This window comes from Coturnix japonica, chromosome 7 (assembly GCF_001577835.2).
Source record: "Coturnix japonica isolate 7356 chromosome 7, Coturnix japonica 2.1, whole genome shotgun sequence".
Classification (NCBI taxonomy): Eukaryota; Metazoa; Chordata; class Aves; order Galliformes; family Phasianidae; genus Coturnix; species Coturnix japonica.
The window spans coordinates 17,332,573-17,354,682 of record NC_029522.1 but is presented as its reverse complement, the minus strand read 5'-3'; the positions used below and the strand labels follow the sequence as shown (position 1 = coordinate 17,354,682).

At 34.9% G+C, this 22,110-nt stretch overlaps 1 protein-coding gene across 1 annotated transcript in view; it reads left to right on the top strand.

Moving 5' to 3' along the window:
* XIRP2 (xin actin binding repeat containing 2) overlaps positions 1 to 22,110 on the top strand; it is a 44,305-nt gene that overhangs the window by 11,155 nt on the left and 11,040 nt on the right. The window contains 3 exon segments of the mRNA XM_032445801.1: positions 7,873 to 8,020; positions 18,168 to 18,325; positions 21,265 to 21,396. Coding sequence (XP_032301692.1) covers positions 7,873 to 8,020; positions 18,168 to 18,325; positions 21,265 to 21,396 — 438 coding nt within the window.

Here is a 22,110-nt window from a genome sequence, read left to right as displayed (position 1 = left end):
ACTTCATAGCAACAGATTAAGTTTGCAAACATTTATCCTACTGCTTCATTTACTTTCTACATCATGATCCATGTATTGGTTTATTGTTTCCCTTTCAACCTATGCTTTTACACGTTCTCATTGGGTCACTTCCTTTTACCCTTTTTTATTTTGTTTTTTACCCTTTTTAATTTACCATTTTACCCTTTTTTATTTTTTCAGTGGAGATCTTAAATGAAAGTTGGGTGGTAGGTAGCTTTTCTTTAAATAGCATGTTTAGCAAAAGTAGTTAAGATATGATGGGACGGAAATGAGAAATTGACATATCAGAATTCTGGGTATTTGGTGTGCATTTTTCAAATACTATTAAACATGCATTATTTTAAAAGAAGATTAAATACTTTGAACATTATAATAGATCTTGGCAGCTTACTTAATTGTAGCAACTGCAAATTCTTCTTTCAATCTAAAGTAGTTCAATGGATTCAAAAAGGTAATAGTAATTCAGTAAATAGTTTTCCTCTATTTAAAACTTTATGTGTTCTGGCTTACTGACTTTCAGATTAGTGCAGGACTGGATAACGAGTGGAAAATCCACTATCTAAATGAAGCATAGTCAGTCAGTAGGCTCATTGAAATTGGAATCTTTATCTTTGACATCTCTAAATGTAATGACTGCATATTCAATGAAATTTGGCAGTCCAATGCTTCATACTTTTCATCGTGTCTAGAGGATGATATCAGAACATATAAATAGCTTCATATGTCACATTTTTCTGAGGAGCCCATTGAAAAAAAAAACAAATGTAATATCAGAGCCAGTAAACTGAAGTAATTAAATTATAATTTTACGTAGATATAGACAGATTCCAACAAATTGTGTCCTATATATATATATATATAAAATCAGAGTAAATAACATTAAACAGGGTGCTCCAAGCAAGTCTTTGTACCAACTGCATACTTGCTCCCATCCTGACCACACACACACATTTACAAAAGCCTGCAGTAATCAGGGGGAAAAAATAAATCTTATTTTAGTTTTCATTTAGCAATTTTTGCAGAAGTTGCATACATTAGCCTCTAATTAAGCACCTCTTGGCACTACCTTGGTGCTTTTTCAATAAGTGGCACTTATGGTAATTCTATCCTTATTAAGCAGATGTCTATGCCACTCACTGACATTAGGTAATCTAGGGAGATATCCCAATAAAACAGTATGCAAATTAAATTTGTCCCGATTAAAAGGAGTTTATGGTAATTTTAACACCTTTCAATAAGTTTTTCACAGTAGGAAATATCATTTTCTTAAAATAAATCTGAGCCCTACCACTTCAGCAGGAGCAATACTGCAAGAAAATCATCCTTCAGAAGCCCTAGTAAAACAGGATTGCTGTTTGTGAATTGGCACAAAGGCTTCCTGGAAACAGTCATGTGGGGGCCACTGTGAGAGTGAAGAGGAGGAACAAAAGAAAATGCATATGGAATTGGTGACTTTAGAGAAAAAAAATATTCTGTAGAGTGCTAATAATGCAGTTCCCTTTGACCCAACAGTCATCACTGCATACCAGCACAGCACTGTCCTCACTCAGAAACCATTGAAAGAATGATTCAAATATCAGGCATTAATAACATAATCCGTGGATAACCACGGATCATTGTAATAAAAGCTAATTTTAGCAAAGCAAATTGTGAGAACTTAGAGCATCTAAAAGCAAATTAATATATTCAAAACGTTAAATTTACTGAAATATAATCATATTTTGACAAATATATTACCAGCCCACCCCCCCAGCCCCTCCCCCAGTCTGTGTAATTATAGAAGAATACATGATTATTCTCTTTTTGCATACATTAAAGAGAGAAGTACATAGAAATGAAAAGAGAAATTAACAAAATGATTTGGAACAATAAACACCAGTTCAAGCTACTTAATATGAAGTTAAAGGAAATGAAATACACTTGCCTGTAATAAAATGTTTTGTGGAACTAGAATCACAAATTAATACCAGGCATAAAACTGTAGAGAGCTTTCCTAAAACCAATAACTGTCAGTGTTTACTGAAATTCCCAAATTACAAAAACACTACATAAAAACTCCATCATAGTCTTGAAAAAATGGGAATGATGTGCACTACAAATCAAAACCTGAGATTCAGACAGATTTGCAGATGGAAAAACTGGGCACTAAATTCAACTAGTAATATTTTTACATCTAAAAGTCTTCTGTTTTTTTGGTAAGTATGTTTTTCTAAACTTCAAGACACAGGAAAATAAACTTGAATGACAATACCCACTGGCATGGTGGCCAACATCTCAGAAATATGTCCATAAAAATATTTAAGCAAACAAAATAAAATAAAATAAAAAATCTGAAAACAGACCAATATTCCTATAATTTATATGAAACACAACCAAGAAATATAAAGATATATTAAAATTTATGTCCAAAAAGCTAACTTACATAAACCTCATAAATAAGAGAACTGTTACTGAAGAGATGAAAATTTGAAAATGTTACAAAAATATACAAGAAAAATATAAATGACACTTATATTGGTCCACACCTTGCAATAATAAGAAAGTGTAAATTCTGAAGACTTGTAGCTGTTTCTAGTAACTACAGACAAATGTATCACAAATACATTTGATTGACTAAGAATACAAATAATGTATGTATTCAGAGATGACAGCAGTAGTTGACAACACTGTGTTTCAAGTGTTGTTTTTTTTGTTCTAATACTGCAGAAGTCAGAGTATCATTAAAATGATTCTCTGGTATCCTAATGGCTGCTGAAAGCACACACAGCTCTGTGGCAATATGATCCTGAAGCTGTTCTTGTTTATGCCAGGTACTGGGTGGTTTCAGAACTGGAGAAACAGGAGACAGCCACATTCAGCATCATCTAACACCATGAGCAACTGTATTTTTTTAATTATTATTATTTCTCATATTATTCTTTCTCCATCCTTTGTTTTTCATCTGCATAACTATTTCTTTATCATAGATTGTCCATACCAGATTTCAGACATAATTGTCAGCTCTTCAGTTACTTAAAACCAAAGTATCACCATTAATACTGGGTTGCAAATGTAACTGATAATCAGCTCTGAAAAAGGGGTACGTAATGATTAGTTGTTTGAAGCTGTATCCCTTCCCACACAAAACATTCTATGCATTTCAGCCACCTGCTGTCTCCTGATCCCCTTGGCAGAGAAGAATCTAATTGCTCCTAGCCTACCTATGTGCTGGCCAAGCCATCCTCCATCACTAAAATCACCCACTGTTGTGTCTGCATCGTAACCCTGTCTGTTCAAAGGGATTATCTTACGGGCACTGTGCTGCTGTGACATTTCTGAGCTGGACAGACCACTTGTGAGCATCCAACAGACCAGTGTGGAAGGAACACACGAATCTGGCAGGGAGCAGAAAGACAGCTACTTCCTCTGCTCCAGAAATTTTCTTCTTGCTAGATCCCTCCAAATATGCTTCTAACAGTAAAAACAATCAGGAAAATAATTTATTTTTTTTTAAAAACCAATTATCTCCTGTGAATCTGCTGAAGTAAAAAAAATAAAATAAAATTAAAAAAAATCAGAAAATCCCACAGTGTTGTTTAGGGCTCCCTATACCTTGAAACCAAACTAGGCTTAGGCTTTCTAGCATGTTGACTGTACCTCTCTGTTCTATCTGTTAAAATTATCATCCACTGTATTAAAAACTTCCTTGCATGCTTACTTCCATCAAAGGCAGTAGCAGCACCACTCCTTCTGAGGAAGGGATACAGGGGACACTATGATGAGACAGTACATGTAATGACTGGTGACACCATAAGCAAATGTTCTGTAGCAAGGGGGTGATGATGCTTGTGGCACCATTTCAGTTTCTAAAAAGCTTTTCATATTTTCTCAAAATTAATGCTATTTGTCTGAAAATATTTTCACTTTGCAGGTATGCTAATCTACAGTAGAGGGCATGAGGGTTCATTAATGGACAGCATGACTAATAAATAGGCTACTTTACATGTTTGCCCCAATCACCTCTAAAAGCTATTTCATTCATTTTAATTATTTCTGCTGAGCAGCTCCATCACTTGCTTTCTGCAGCCTCTCTCAGATGAAGCAATAGCCTAAGGTAAATATGCTCTCTAGATCCTTATAGCAAACTAATTTTTGCTCTATGTTACACCAGGAAGACAAGCCCCTCCAGGACTCTATCTTCCACTTTCGCTTTAATGTCAGTTGCCAGCTCACAACTATGTATCTTAAGAAAAAGATTGCATCACTGCATCACCCTAGTTTCCTTTAAACATTCTTAACAGACTCCCTTTGATTCCCTGTCAGGTTGCATATGTTCAGACATAATCATAAGGACTCTATGTTTTTTCCTTCATCAGAAATACCCCCAGTATGTGTCTGCTGGCCTTCTATCTTGATGTTTGCAATTCTTTGTTACAAAATCAAATGCTTTTTTGTTACAAAATCAAATCTTTGTTACAAAATCAATGACAGATACATTAGGGTAGGATACAGGCCATGCTATGTTGCTGTGGCATTTTCAGTGTCTTCTAAGCACTTGGCTTTGACCCAAACTTGCTCTCTTTCTGATATTCTGAACCTTTATGAACCTTTAGCTCCGTAACCTCTCAGAATTTAAAAAAAAAAAATAAAAAAATAAAAAAATACCTGCCTGTGCTTCTGCAAAGTAATCATGTCTAGTAGAATGGGTGGAATACAGCATGAAAATACCATGGACTTGTGTTGTCCAAATATTAAAGGCATAAACTGCAAGTTTTATGTTGCTTAGGCGTGAAACTACCAGCATCTTCCTTTTGAAATTCACACTTCTTCAGCCAGGAGCATGGCTTCACAAAGCTAACTCCCAACAGCAACTTGGAAATGAATTACATGCCAGTGCCCTGGAATACTGTGCATTTCAAATGGCAACTTTAAGCAGTTTCTGAGCATGACACAGGCTGGAATCACTAACTACAGAACTCCTTATGTTGATAAAATGAAGTTACATTTAAAAAAACATCTGATCTGACTTTTGGAGCTCAATAATCTTAAAGTGTATTTATAAGATAGAATAGTAGAATGCAGTTAAACATTTGATGAGCTTGCATATCATACAATCAGTCATACTTAAGATTGAATATCAAACACACTAAATATACTGGAATGGCTACTGTAAAATCATCAAGCACTTCCTCAGATTAGGAAGAAACTATCCCCATATTAACTCATTTTCCAGTTTTCCACATTTGTATGTTGTATGTTGGGTCATCCATCAGACAAATCAAATAGAGTTCTCATATAAAATAGTAATAATAAAAAATTGCAGCTGCTTATTCAGTCTTTTCCCCAGTAAGTCTCAAATACCTGATCAGTGGTCATTCAGATAGGGGAGATGGAAAAGTCTAGCTTATTTAATTCTAACACATCAGAACTTAGCCCTTTCTCCGAAAATGGAAATGCCTATCCTCACGTAAACAACATTATGGGCAAAAATTATAAATAGCTACTCCAATTCAGTTTCATAACTGAATTTATCACTGATAATAACTATGTCCAAGATAATTCAGCAAATATTTTTTACATAATTATTTCAGAAGACTGCTGTTGAAGAATTATTTCAGCAAATGTACTAATGATTTTATCTTTGCATTCCTTTCACTTATTAAATGTTAATCCTAGACAAGACTGAAGCTAAATTCAGTATCATATAAGATGATGTTAGGACGTATTATAATGAATTAGTAGGCTACTTTATGCAGAAAATGCATATTAATAAAATGTATGTTTCTTTTATTAAGTCACCCTCTCCCATGTTCATTCACTGGTTCAGCTTCCCCAACAGCATTATACAACCAAATTGCTGAACTACTTTACGCTGTCATAAACTAACTTTAAAAGATGTCTTGAAACTCAGTGTCTTCACATAGAGACCTTGAAAATCATACCTTAGTTCTAGGGCTCCTAGAGAACTGACTGTTACTTCGTTAAAAGGAAGATATGAGTTCACATGAATTAACTTGTACTCACAGACCTCTCTAGCACAGACATGATACCATACCATACCATTCTGCTAAAGCCCTGGCTTCTTCTGTAACACAAAGTTTAGGGTTTAAGGTTTGAAGTGATCATTACCCAGAAGTGGAAGAGTTATAATTATTCTTTTTATGGTTTATTAACAGTTAGAAGATCTACACTTATGAACTAAGTATATTTTTAAAATCTCTTACTTGTTTTGGACGTCTTGCGTACAGCTCAATGGGGTCATGAAATAAATGTTTTACAATGCATGTAGATGTTCATTTTCAGGAGTTTAATGATGCTAGAGCAACATAAAGCTGCACTAAGGTCTCCAATCCAGGTCATGAGCGCTAGCAGTAGATCAAATCTGACTTGACAAGGCCACGAAAGCAATTTCAGAGTTACAACTAAAATATAGGCAGGCCTCACAGACTGAGTAAAGACAGATTACAAGAATATGATTTAACTTCACTGGAGGCTTCTAAATTTTTGGTTAGAATAGTTTCTGCCTAATTGGTACCCATCTGCCAATGAGAATAGTTTATATAATTGGAATACTGCAGAAATCTGCCTGATTGGTTAATTCCATTTACCAAATAAAAATGTTTCTTTTGTCGTACACTTATCTATTTACACAAAAAAATAACTTGTGTTTCACACTGTCATTTTGTCAGTCATGAGTCTGAAAATGCTGTATGGCAACATACTATTACTGCAAAGAACAGAAGGTAATAGAAAGTTTTTTTTAATTAGCATAATAAGTCAGATTAAATACTATTTCATAGCACTGAAGGTCCCAATCAGTTATCTAACAGAATATGAAGTATCGTATCTTATTTAGTGTGACAAATAAGGAAACAGAAATGTAATCAATACAACTCTCATGCAGTGTTTAAAAAGCTGCAACATATTATAACTCATTCCTGTGCAACTTTAATTGAAGCAAACTTGGAGCAGTATTTTACAAATTTTACAAGTGACTTGCTAGTTCTCCCTCCCTTCACTATTTTATATTCAGGCTAGCAGTATGCACCCACAGTTTACAGGGGATTTTTCACATTACTCCTTTGGAAAATACTTTTTTTATAAAGTGATTTTTATTTTATTTTATTTATTTATTTACTATGCCTGCTATTTCAGATCCTTGACGTAACAGCTGTAGTCAAGTCTTTACAGGTGTTCTATCCAACACACTGCACTTCTCCCTACTGTGCATCATATTGCATCATCTGAGAAGAAGCAGAAGCACCCAAAAACACAAAGTTTGACACACACATTTTGCTTAGCTGTAATTTACTCACTTTACCTCAAAGAGCTGAGACCACAGTGAGAAACTAATGATAGTCGGTGAACAGTGGAACACTGGATCACGATAGCAATAAACCAAATTCAATTAATACATATCGCAGCACAATTGAAAAACAAACCTCTGAATAATGAATGCCCATGTACATCTGGTCTCATCTGCTGTGTTTACAAAATCTTGCATATCAGGTAATGAAATTAATTAAATTCCCTGTCAATATTCCTATGCACACAAGAAAAAAAAGCATTCATATGAGCAGATGGCATCTGTTACTGCGATCCTTACCACAAAACCTTTTCACTTCTGGAAGGATGAACAAGATACAACAAGACACTGCCAAACATAATTATGTGTTGAATTATAAACTAAACTGCACTCACTAACTCACAACCTACAGTGCCATAGAATTTACCTCAGAGCATTTTGGAGCCCATTACCCCCATAAGAGCACTCTCTTCCACTCCCTCTTCCTACACTTTTCCACCCTGAAAACTGTATCTGTTTCCTACCAATAGCTTTCAACTCACATCACTGTGATGTTTTCTTCACAGGAAACAGAAAGTGAGAGAAGTTCACTTTCATCCATACTGAAGAGTCATCCTGGGAGCCAATCTGACATCTTGTATGAGTCCAGTGTGAAAAGGGGGAGAGCAATCTTTGAGAAGATGTCATCAGGAAATGGACAGAACAGCTTTGAAGGTTAGCTCTACTACTTAGATCTGATTTCATCTTTGAGTAGTTTACTGTAGTGCTCTCCAAACATTTCAGACAGCATGCCCATGCCCATACCCCTACCAATACACTACAATACACTAATGTGCAAACATATTTGAGACTTCTCAATTGTATACTTCTGGTTGTATTTATATAGTAAATGAATCACTATGCTAGTGCAAAAACTGCTCACTACATGACTATCTCCTTTTATCCCCCCCATTCCCCTTCCACCTATCCCTCCTCAAGTCTATGTAGGTAACATCAGAGAGAATAGTGCATTTAATTCCTTTATACATAAATTAAATAATTTACTTCATCACAGAAGAGGCAATGGACAATCACAGTCATACAATCAGGGCAGCTTCCAATAAGGAAAGGTGATATGCTTATCAGTGCAAACTTAGCTTGCTTTTNGGGGGGGGGCAGGTGGGTGGATGAGAGCCATAAGACCATCATGGATGTTTTTTCTGTTTAAATATAACAGAATGGATTCATAAGTTTTGAGAATATATTCCATATAATTTTCATTTATGAAAGTTTTAAAATGTTTTTGAAATCTTCAAAGCTCAATAAAGTTTACGCCTCTCATACTTTTTGATGAAGACAACCCAAATCTACAAGTAAGTTATAAAAAAAAAAATAAATATGGACAGCATTCATCAATTATGAAAAAGCAGTAACTTGATTTTATGCTTTGGTAGAGATAGTTTGGATTTGGCATTGTGCAGTTTTTATAATATGTTAACATTTAATTGTGGCTTTCTGCTAGTAAGTTTTACATGCCATATCAACTGTAATGTGTCATCTCTAGGCAGATGACTTAAAAGAATATTTAGTACCAGAGAATTCATTTCAGTAGAACACTTATTAACCAAATACAGTTTTCAATTTATTTATTTATTTTAAATAGCACAGAGCTAGAACAACAGGAGAATAAGGATCTTTGGATAAAAGGCAAGATGATAAAATTTACTTGTTCATTAGTCTTGTAAGCCGATGATGAGCTCAGAGCAAATCTTGACTTAATTTTAATGAGCTCAACCTTACTTCCAGGTGAATGCAGCACAACAGATTCATACCGCTTAGCCTACATTATCTCTTTTGGGTAAAACATGTATCATTACTTTTAGACTGTACACCCCATGCTATGGCAGCAAACTGTATCATTCCTACATAGCTACACAATATTGAATGGCTCTGAAGCCCAAGATGGTTCATTTTCCTAGTATCCAATCCAAGTTTACTACAGATAAACCAGAGGTTGACTCTGGACTGTTACAAAATGTAACTCTTACAAATGTATCAACTTTAGCATTAATACAAAACACCTTAAACATCAGCACAGATAATGCTAAATATAAATGCTATTCTGAAGAAAGCAAAAATCCTTAAATATATTGAATCTGCAGAAACACTTTTTTTCCCCCTCTCATGGTCAATGCACAAAAAAGTATAAGCTGGGTATGAACTTAGCCTACACGATAGACTGACAGATCCTACAGGACTGCCACGCACTTTCCCTGTACCGAAGCTTTTCTCACTTTTTCTCAATTTTAGAAAGACAACAGAGATTTTCAAAGAAGCACCGCTCCTCAAAAGCTTTTGAGAAACTGTTTGCAGCTTCAGGCAGAGATTGGAAGGCAAATAACAGAGCTCCCTTTAAAGGCAAGTTACAGGAAAAGTACTTTCATTAACAGCTCTGATGTTCCCAGTAACTAGCCCTGTAGAATATCACTAGCAATTTCCCCACTCCGTGGAGATTTCAATGACATACTTAGCACATCAACCTCCCTTTGTTTTTCAGATTCTAAACCACCAAAACTGGGATAATAATTCATACTGACATATGTAATGGAGTTTTTCTTTTTTATCTATCCATGAATACTACTGAATACTTATGTTCAGTTTGGAGACCTGTAATGCTATAGTTGAACGCAGTTTTTAAACCATCAGGATCAGCTCAGGATTTAAGAATACTCATACCATCAGCATTATGTCATTAATTCTGCAGAGAGAAAAGAATGAAAATAATGAAGATGTCACACAGTTTAACTGAAACTCATTGGGCTGAGGCAGTTTTTCCCACCACATTGAAAACTCCAGTGATAAGATCAATATTTTACTCAACTTTTCTTCTTAAGAAATATACTATACATACTTTATGACTTGAATAAAAGTTTTATCCTGGTGAAATGAAGTGGCATGAGGGAAGAGCATCTGATACTTGTTTGAACCTAGTCCCAGGCACACAGCAACTTACAGTTATAGTCACCTAAAGCAAGTTCTATAATGGCATTTGGTGACAGCTTGGAAGCTCAGGCTGGGGAGATACACTGTTGTGAGAAGCCCTTTGCAGCATATTTATGTTTACCACAAAGTAAATCATAAAGCTGCATTTTCTAACACCATAAGAGACTTCTAAGTAAGAAGTTAACCTGCAGGCTAGAAATTACCTGTTACTTACCTAGTTATTCAGTTATATTGCAGTGTAAAATTACAGCAACAGTTGATATTAAAGATGCAACCAAAGAGTATTTTTTTCTAATACCCTAGTGTGAAACATCTATAATCACATGGCTAAGTAGACATAATACTTGTTTACCCATATCATAAATATATTGTTCAATATTGTTCAAGTATTATTTTGTAAGACAGAAACAATATTTTCCTTTCAAAAGGAGAAGGAAAAAAATATATAAATAATGTGAATCACAAGAATCCCTGTGTTTGGCTTTTCACGGCCTGCATGTTTAGCAATTCCAGACGCAAACAGACCAAAGGGAAAAGTAAACCTCAGTGAGCAAGACCTCTTTTAGCTAAGGCTGCCATTATCTGCTTTATCTACAAACTACTGTGTTCGCAATGTTTTGAAGGACAAGTGATCATTTCTTTGGTAATAAGTATTATTTGTCAGTTAAAGTCGCTACTATAGAAGTGATTTACTTTTAAAAATAATTTTTACATATATTGTTTGGAGAGCTATATTTATTGGCTTCCAGTGACTTAGAAATTTAACTTTGACTCTTATTTTGTACTACCTATTCTCTTCACATGTTAGTCTATCAAACTTGCTGTCATTAACAGGCAAGATTATTTTCTGTTGTAGACATTACTACCTGTTTCCCCAGCCTTATCCTCCTTTATCTTTTTACTTATTATTATTTGTAAACACAATAACTTTATTTTCTCCACATACATGAGTAACAGGAAACCTGTCTAAGCTTTGGCTGATAACAACACAGAGACAGAAGCAAGTTTTGTAGCTCTGACAAAACTAAAACATCTTTTGTTACAAAAGCCAGTAGATAAGATTATGTAGTAAAGAAGAGGAAGAATATATGTAAGAAATTTCCTCATTTATAATCCATTAAATTTATAATGAACTGCACTCTACAATTCAGAGAGAAATTAATTTGAGGCAAGAGCAAAAAATTACACTTAGTAGGAAATCACTTTTTACACTTAGGCAATGCTGGCTTAAAGAGCATCATTCCCTTCTTTTCTCACATTTAACCCTGTCACCACACTGGATGACAGTGCCTTCCATTTGTGCTGCCAAATCAGTCAGCACAAATTGTGATCCAGATCCAGAACTGATACAGATTAGAAAAGCAACAAGATAAAATAATCAAAATAAAAGAAGTTCTTACTTCGATTAGGATTATTTCACTCAAGGCCACTGGTTTGATTTACTGCATAGATTCATAAACAGTTGTGTGACCACAAGTAATAGGAATGGTGTATTGCAGCCAAAGAAGGACAGCGAGAAAGAACAATTTCGAATACTATGCAAACACCAGTGTTGGGAAACCTCTCCTTATTTCCAGAGGCATCAAGCTGCAGCTTCAGCAAAAGTTGTTAAATAGCTACAAAGTGACAAAGCTTTGCTAATTATATTTAGGTCTGTATCTGAAGAAGAAACACACACCTGGACAAAGGTATGACACAACTGAAGAAATCTTAGCACTTAAACTCTTCAAAAATAGAAATTATTTCAATGAACTAACACCACCTTTCAATGACATAAGGATGTATTATCGGCTTTTAACAATGTGCACTTAATATAGGCCTGAGGCTATAGCATTAATTTTATATACAACTAAACCAATCAAAGCTTGGTTTGGGAAATAAGCAAGTAGTAGCAGCGTGTGAATTAAGCACCACTGAGCTTAATTCAGGTTCTATCTTCAAAAAAAGTGGGGAAGAATTGACAATAGCATGTTTTATGAATATTTACAGCTGATTCTAAAACTATTTACAGGAGAGAGTGTAATTGGAAAGGTTTTCTTCGAAGAATAAAGTGTAGGTTAATGAGGTTTCTCATTTGTTCTTCGTATAAACAATTTTCTGCAAATAACTGTCAAGTTAAAACTATCAGCTGAATTATTCAGTATGTAGGTAACACACATGATGCTTTGTAAATGTATCTGCTACCTATGAACTGTAGGCATTTTGACACGACAAAGTGACAAGAATCAGAACTGCAGTTCATTCATTTAAATAGCAGGTTGTTACTCAAATTTCAGAAAGCCCACATTAACTTAAAGTCGTTTTATGGATCTTTGATTACAGCAAGTATTTTGCATGTTTCAATGAGGTATACATTTTTTGCACATCTATTTTGTCCACTGCTCTGTTTAAAAATCTGTCCCAGTACAGCTTATAAAAGAAGATCCTCGCTAAAGTCATTTACAACTAGTCTACATTGGTCTCTAGGGCTGTAGGGCTTTACAGAAAGTTATTTGCATTTCAAATGACTTACAATGAACACTGATTCAGGCAACTTAAATGTTACAGCGAATAATTAATTACTTGAAATAAACTTGTTTAATTGATAGTCAATGGGCTGAATCCTGAATTGAAGAGGATTACTTTCACACAAGTATAATGAAGTATAATAAGAAACTTGAAACTGTGCAAGTAACATAAAAAGGACCAAAGAAAACACAAACAAACCAAAAAAAAAAAAAAAAAAAAAAAAAACCAACAAAAAACACAAAAAACTTATGTACTTGATTAGAATACAGAATAGGCTTAGATTGACTAATAAAAACATTGTGTGATGTTCTTATGGATTTACACAATTTGATGAATACAAAGACTTACAGGCCTTTACAGTTAATGGGCCTTACCTTCTATCTCATCATGCCCAACAACTTCAATGGAGTTACCCTAGATTTATTTGGCTAGAGATAAGGGAGTTCATACTTAATCTAAAAAGATCCAAGAGAAATCAGCACATAGGGTCCAAATTTATTCTTCCTGGCAAAAACAAATTCATCTTTGAAAAGATGGTAGCTTGACTTCCAATCTGTAGTGAATTAGTACCAATTTGGATAAGCGTCTTGGAGTACTTATCTAACATCAGGCAGCACTTTAGCAACTGTTTGCTCCTTTTTGGCACATATAGAACAGCGCTTTATAGACAATCTCTTTGTTCCCATAAGTAATTACTGTCTTGTTCCTAACTCATTTTCAAGTAATTGTTACCTGAGTAAAATCCACCAGCTCAAATACACAGATGATTCAAATGCACGTTTTCACATTCCATCTCCAGGTATGTTGAGACCATGTCCATTTCTGCACACTTACTGTCCAATATAGGCAGCAGCAGTCAATCTCAGCTGCATTTTTTAGCCAATCTGAAGAGCATATCTGGTAGGTGCAAGCATCTGGTAATTGAATAGGTTTATTGTGCTTTTCTTTCCCCACGCTAAATATAGGATCTCCTATCATGTTGAGTTTTCAGCCACTGGATATTTTCATTCTCTTCACTGTCGTCCCCCCCCCAAAAAAAAAAGCAAATTAAAGAGATTTTTAACCTGCTCATTTCTTCTTGAAAAGATGAACGTGATCATTTCAGCTCTTCACCCTATTTACCATTAACTAGATACAACTGTATTTTTCCAAGTGTGAATATTTTTATTCTCTGTATGTTATCAAGATTCTCAGATATCTTTTATTAAAATAGTTGTAAGCAACTTCCCCCCTTTTCTCCTTTCAAGCTCTTTCAGTTTAAAGATTTTCTTCTCTCTAACAACAGAAATGATTCCTACATTCCCCACCATGTCTGATTTGAAATTCAGCAGCGTGTGTTTCAGAAGCATTTTTGGTCCATCAGGACTAACAAAGCCTATGAACTACATAGAAACGCATAGTCAACAATTCATGTTTCTTAAAAGTGAAGGTTTTTCTAAATATATGACAGACCCTCAGAGGACAGTGGTTTTTCTTTTTTTTCTTAAAAAAAAAAAAAAAAAAAGTCCTGTGAGAGCTGTAATGTAACATTTTGCATTCAGACGGTCTTATGAGAAGCAAATTCCCTATAGGCTGATTTGAGTATTTGAAAGCACTGATGGAAACTCTTCAACTCCTAGTGGCACTGAACTTAGGAACTAAAATCTGCAACTATGCACTTGAATAAATCTTCAAAACCTGAAAAATATAAGATAATGCTGTTCTACACATTATTTCTCCCATGAGTTTTGGCTTCTCTATACCAAATACTTCAATTTCTCAGCAAAAGGAAAACCCTGAAACCACATCAGTGCTATGGAACTTTTTGCTACATGATTGAATTATGCCAAAGTGTTATTTTTCTAGAAGTATCAAGTAACATGTATAGGAAGCTCTGTGGCTGAGTACCAACAACTTCCATTGTCTCTACTGAAAAACAATGAAGACAATGCTCAGCATGTTGTTTAATCTATAATGAAAGCGCTGAGAAGCCCAAAACAGATAGTTAATATAGTTATATCACTGAATACAACCAGAACTCTCCAGTCCTATTATGCTTGGAAGATTTGTCAAGCTTCATTTACTTTCTATAGTTGATATGTTACCATGAATAAAGATAATAACCTCTGAAATAAATACAATCATATGAGTTCCACATGACAAAGGAGAACAGCTTTTTGTTGACGTACCTCGCACAGGCAAACATAAGGTCCTTATGACAAAGTATTTCATCATAAACACACAATTATTCTCAAAAGAATCAGAAGATATTACACCTTTGAGTACTCCTGAACGAGCAAAATTTTAAAACAAAATGAGAAAGAGAATAGATTGCTTAATCCCTCATACTATCAGAAAGGGTCTCATGTTAACTTCTTAAAATAACTAACTTCCAAGGATAGCACATTCCCTTTTTTAAAGGTAACAGGAGAATAGCTTCTATTACTTTAACTCCTCATGTGGCTAATAATATGTATCTATTAAAATGTTTTTTAGAACAGTCCATTAAATTCATTGGCCCCAATTCAGCAAGGAATTTAATCATGTCTAACTTTAATCACATGAGTATTTCCATTTCTCTTGATGAAACTATTCACATGCTTACAATTAGGCAGAACCCAAGAATCCCTTGCTGACTTGGAACAACACCAAGAAAGGCTTTAAACTTCTAAACATTTTTGAAAATTAGAACAGGGCCTCACAGCAATTTCGTCTCTCCTGATTTCTACCTCCTCTGAAAACTACTTCTTGCTTTCCAGCAAGCTTTCATTAATTCTAACTGTTGCTGTGCTTTCTCAAGTTGTAATAATTATTTTGGTAATCATTTTTGCATCCAATATACAAAGGCATAGAAATAAATGTAAATAGAATATTATCTTCATATAAAAGTTTTGAGTAGGGTGAGAATATTTTAGAAGCTGAGTGTGTTCACGCTGAATTCCACTCTTTAGTGAGCGTTTGCATTTATTTCTATTTTATGGAAGACTGTGATTGTGTTTAATTTGCTTGCTATAAGTGGACCCTGAACACCAATGCCAGCTAAATAGCTCTAAAGTGAATGGACAAACAGATTACACATGCCCTGACATTCTTCCCTGTTTGGTGGGATACCTCTTCCCTGGCACACATAGGAATATACCTACAGTGCTCCTACCTGCCTTTTCCTCTTACTTTTTAATTCAGTAATTTCCTCAAATTTGAGAAATTCAAAAAGAAAAAATTATGCCTGGCGTCTTAGGTGATTTTCATGGGCATTTTTGTTGCTTTATGATGTAAGGTTTTTTAGATTTCTTTGGATGTGGGTTTTTTGTTGTTTGTTTTTTGGGGGGGAGGCTGTTCTTTTCTTGTTTCTTTTTTAATAATGTTCATTTCAGCTGTAGCCTGTTTCTGTAATCTCAGGAAACGCAGTTGCTTAAGAATAAAAGCAATGCTGGTTGTGACAAATTTATTTCATCCTATTACGCAACAACAAGCAGAAACATAGATGGATTTAGGGAAGATCAGAGCACACTGATTTGTGCAGTACAAGCACATGGATTAAAAAAGTAAATAAATAGATTCTACTGGTTTTACTAAAAATACATGTTTTTGAGTTCTCAAGTAGTGGCTTTCCCCCCAGCCCCAAAACAGGAGTGGCCTATTTACAGAACTTTAGTTTCTGTAAAAACTCCATTTTCCATTGACTGTAGGATCAACAAAAGCAGTGCAGTATGGTTAGATCAGTATCCACAGGTCATATAGCTAAAGAGATTATTACAGCAAAAAGGGAAAATTGAAAATAGAAGAAAAACACTCACCCAGATCCCAGACTCGCAGGAAAAACTCCAAGAGGAGCAATCTCCAAAAAAAGAACGTTTCTCAGTAGCAGTCAAACCTTAAATGGGGTCTAGGAGAGGTGCAGCCAGGCTCTACCCATTCCAGTCACATGGCTGAATTGCATTCACCTGTGCTCCCACAGCTGACTCATTACTCACCTCAGGTGGTCAATACAGGTTTAAGCCATGAGTCAACAGATCCTATACAGTTCAAAAACCTTTGTAAGACAAGAGGAATTCCCAGCATATGGATTAGAGTAAACCTTTTTGCTTCTGATTATAGATGATAGAGATGCTTACAACATATTGTTTTTCCCTTTATTTGAAACAAGAAGGAAAAAAATATCTCAGTGTTAAATTTAAGGCACCTTTCTAAACAATTAATATACATTTATTAGAACAAAGGACTTTGTGGTGATGACAAGTCAGCACAGCTCTTTCAGGAGTATTGTGAACCACTCTCTTCACATTTTGCTGTTTCTGCAGTCAGATAAGCTGTAACATATTGTCATAAAGGTAAGAACATTCATATAACTCTAATTTTGAAAAATGTTGTTTAGCTTTAATTCTTGCCTTGTATTATGTGTGACAAGTTAGATTCCTCCTTTTGCACAGCGATATCTATGGGTGATTGAAAAACAGCCAGTAATTATCCCATAGCCTAGAAGTATTTTCCAACATCATTTGTAAAATTCCATTAACAAATGCTTTATTTCAAGTGTTTAATTTATAATTAAGTTAAACTTCTGCAAATCAGGCAACTCTTTAATGAAATGCAATTGTGATACCTGATGGATAAAATAAAATATATGGAAATAGAACAAATGATCAAGAGTATCACTGTCTGAATTTAGAAAGGCTGAGTCCTTCTGCAGGAGTGACAGCTGACAGTCCTTGTCCAGGCTGAAATAGCCTTATGGTAGCAGCAATTTTGCACTGCATATTGGTCATGGTCATAGTAAACACCTGAAAACAGACTAGCTGCTTGCGCTCATAAACTGGCTAGATTACATTTTGAGACTGGAAAGTCACATACAGTGCTATCATATGTGGCTTAAATATTCTTTTCTATATTTGTTGTGTTTTGTCACGTATAGTTAACAGGGTACAGACTGATTTGTGGCTATTTTACTTGAATTCTGTGTTATATTTAAAAGATGGTATTGCTTACAGGTATTACAGACAACTCCAAATTCCTTTTCCAACCAAAACTTCTTTGACTTCAGGGACAGTATTGCAGTTTGTTTTCAGCACAGGCTTTCAGAATTGACATCAACATCAACTAACATCAACACTTCCCTAAATATTTTCAATGAAGAGTTTCTTAATATTATCCCCTACATTGCAGTACTACCAAGACAAACTTGCTTAAAGCTGGATGTTTAAAATATGATGTCACTTCCCCCCAAATTTTCCCCCCTCATTTTGTCTGTCCTAAATAACTTTTAAACTAAAAATAAGATACCGTTGCTAAAAAGTTGGTATTACTGTACATTCCTACTTTTGCTTTCAATATTTGAGCAAAAAAATGCACCTGTTTCCTACTCAGGAATTATGACATCTCTTTGTATTTGCAGTGGGTCGCCGCAAACGTGTAAGAGGATTACCAGAAGAGAGTACTCCCAAGGCTGGGAACGCATTGATGGACTTTGAGGAGACTGTCTCCTTGAAAGAAAAATTGGCTCTGTACCAGGCTGCTGTGTCCAAGGCAGACAGCAGCAACTCCTTTTCTAGTGTAAGACAGCAGTGCTTCGCTATATTCTTTATTCTGTGCTTGCTCTGCATACTGACACGTCATAATATTCTGTATTTATACAAGCTTGTGGATCATTGTGTGGATAATAATTTAAAGCATAAACTTGCAAATCTACATAGGAAACATACTGATCCATTTGTCTCTACCAATGGAGATTTTTCATGCTATATAGCTTTGGTCATTGAGACAATTGCCTTTAATTCATAGAATTACTTTTTTTTTAAAAAAAAAAATTCTACTGTTGCAAGAATTTCATTTATTAGGACTGAAAGCATAAGAGATTAGTAATATGCTTAACAAAAAATGGCAGATTATTTATCACTAGAAGTATTTTCAATAACGAAATAATAAAAATCATATTCAAAAGATTGTATTTAGAACTCCAGCTGTTCAAACTGAAGAATTACTACATCACAAAATAGCAGCTCTGTGTGATCTGATATAACAAAAGACATTGTTGCATACTAAAATTATTAAAAATAAAGTCACTACATTAAAAATACCTTAAAAAACCTTAATAGTGTAGTTTTAACTGTTTCTACATGCCTATCAATAGGAACTGAATATTTTACAGGAAGTTAAAAATTACTACTAAGAAGTGATAGGGATGAATGATACAGACAGAAATTTGAATTAAAGGAAAGTTGAAGAAATTTTAATTAAATGAAACAACCTTTTTTTCCACTCAGTACCATAGGATAACATAGAAGACAGAGCTTATAGTTTGTGTGTAAGAATTTAGAACATCAAAAGAGTGAGTGAAAACATCAGCTACACAATTGCTGTGAGATGAAGAAGTTGGTCCTTAGCTTCAAAAACCCAAGATGAAACTGCCAGACAAATAAGGTGATAAAAAAATAAAATAAATATGTCACTTTTGACATCATAGAATCACAGGAAAAGGTGCAGGTGGTGGAAGCAATCCAACATTTCACTGCAGGAAAATAATCTTCCTATTCTTTCATTATAGTGGAAACTTGCCATTATTGTAGGAAATATTGCAATCTTCACCAAAACAATAAAATAGCACACTAACAAAAAATTTCTCCTCTCCCTTGAGAAGTTCAATTATAGATTCCACACAGCTTTTAATGTAATAGTAAAGATCAGAAAGGTATATCAACACCAAAAAGCATTGAATTGTTAGAGCCTACAGAGACTGGGGGTGATCCCTCTACTGGACTTCTCAATTGAGAATATATTTGATGTTTATTCTGACCACTTACTGATTTAATGAAAACAAAAAACCAAAACAAACAAACAAACAATAAAATCTTTTAGCTCTCTGCATAATAAACTGGAGTACTTAGTAGCGTCTATGTGCTTGGGTAGCCCAGAAGACACCTGGTGCCAACAGTCACCCAAGTGGTTTCAAACCATGAAAATGCTGTCTGCTGGCTTAAATCACCTAATTGCCTTTGTGTATTCAGAGCAGATGCCTTCAGTTCTTCTCTCTGAGAAGGTGTTAACACCTTCCTCCTGCAACTGCATTGCTGAAATTAGTTCTAAAGAAGCCTGACCCAACCTAACTTTGTCAAGAGCATACTAACTGCTTCTTTTACACTCTAAACCTTGCTCTTTCCTTTTGAAATTGATTGTTGTCTGAACTGTGTATCAGGCTCCATTAAAGAGAACCAACGAATTTTCTTAAAGGAACTACTCCAAACACATTCAAAAGGTTGGCAAGGTGTGCCTGCAATGTTTGTTCATTAATTACTTTTCACACTCATTTATTTCTCCATTAAATTGTGCCTACCATAGGAGAAAAAATTTCTTATTTAGGATCTGCTTACTTAGCAGTCATTAAGTGTTAAACCTACATTTATTTAGTAATCTTCATTACAATGCAATTTTTAATTACTAGGTACTTTATTTTCTGCATATTGGTTAATAGGCTCAAATAATTAAAGGTTTGTTTGCTCGCCATCTAAGAGGTAACACAAATAAGGGACAGAACTAGAATAGGGAGCCTGAAGGCACTCTTCTAGCCTTTATCGCTGTTGTTAAAGAAGGAAGATCATCTCACACAGGCCTGCGTTAAGTTCTCTGTATGTTTTTCCACAATAACTACTGAGAAAATACAGAAAGAAACAGCTGGCAACACTGAAGGCAACAGAACTAAAAATATACAATTACAAGAGAGAACTACAGAGGTTTGTCCTGAAAAGCGATTGCTACTGGCAAGCAAGTAGATGGGACCTGATATTTCTGTGTTAAAGATTCTAGCCAAAAGTCTGTATTTTTCAACTATAGGTAGTCCTTTTGTTCTCTGAATCACAATTTATGGCTCTTGTTCAGTGTCTGAGAACTTTCCAGGTTTGCTATTTGTGACTGTCTGTCTTCCCTGCCAATGACTGAGTAATTCTTGAAAATAAAGAGTATTACATGGCTGAAAATATGTAACTAAGTTTTTGAGGAAAGCAGAGTCCTCAGATAGTAGTTCTGGCAGAGACGAATACGCAGCTATACCAGCTGGATCTATTGCACACAGAAGTGTTTAGCACTTAGTGTTAAATAAATTCCAAAACAAATTTATAATCTGTGAGTCCTAATTACTGATCTCAAATAAACATCCTAAAGTAGGTCACTGAGATTTAACAATTAATCTTAGCACTATATGTCGGTTCTATATTTTGATGACAAATGTCAAATAACTTATTTGCTACTATATATCTATTCTGAATGTTAATGCTAATTCCTATGTAGCACTGAAATTTAAATATGTACAGATTATACTAGTTGAATTTGCATATAAGAATATAAAAGAGTACAGACATATTCAAGTGCTTTCAAATTCTCCATTTTAAGTTAATAAACATTATGATGTACTCCTCTTAAGTATTTTAATTACTTATTTATTTAAATAAGCATGTTCTCACTGAAAATTGAAAACAACTGGCCTTATTTTATTACTCTAGACTCCAGAGAAAACCAAATCCTCTACTGTGTCTGGTGGCCTGGCAACAGTAAGGAAACAATTTGAGAAAGGGAAGATGACCTCTTCAAACAGGACCTTTGCTCAATACCAGCACCAGCAGAAATCTGCACAGGTAACAATGGCATTTTTAATACTAAAATGTGAGGGATGCCCTGCTAAACAGCTTGATGGAAAAATATGATTATATGTTCTAATGAAGCATTACAGGCAAGACAGTGTTTTCACAGAGTTCATACTTGTAGGAGTCTCTCTTTAAGGATATACTACATTACACATTCAGCAATCAGCATGTCTGAAAGCAGGCTTCTGATACAAAATGAAAAAACAAACAGAACAAATTAAAACAACCATCACCAATTACCACAAATGATGCAGCATGTTGTAACAAGGTTACACAGTAAAATAAATTTTAGCTGGAGGATGGCTGTAGTGCCCATGGTGCCTAAGCAATGAGCAAATAAGAAAGGTAATTGCAAATAAGAACCTATGAAATCATAGAATGGCTTCTATGTTCCAATCCCACACCACGGTCAGTGCTGCCACCTGATGGATCAAGCTGCCCAGGTCCTTATCCAAACTGGCCTTGAACATGCCCAGGGATGAGACATCCATAGCTTCTCTGCACAGCTTGTGCAAATGCTTGTCTTTCCTCTAGAATGTTTTAATTATTACATTATTACATTATTGGGACCAACTGGATTCTTACTGAGCTGCATCTCTCCATTTCTTTCTATTCTGGAGCTAACAAGTACAGTCTGGGAAAACTTCAGACCTCATTCACTTGCACTATTTTGCAGTGATAATTTAGAGTACTCAGTAATGCCGG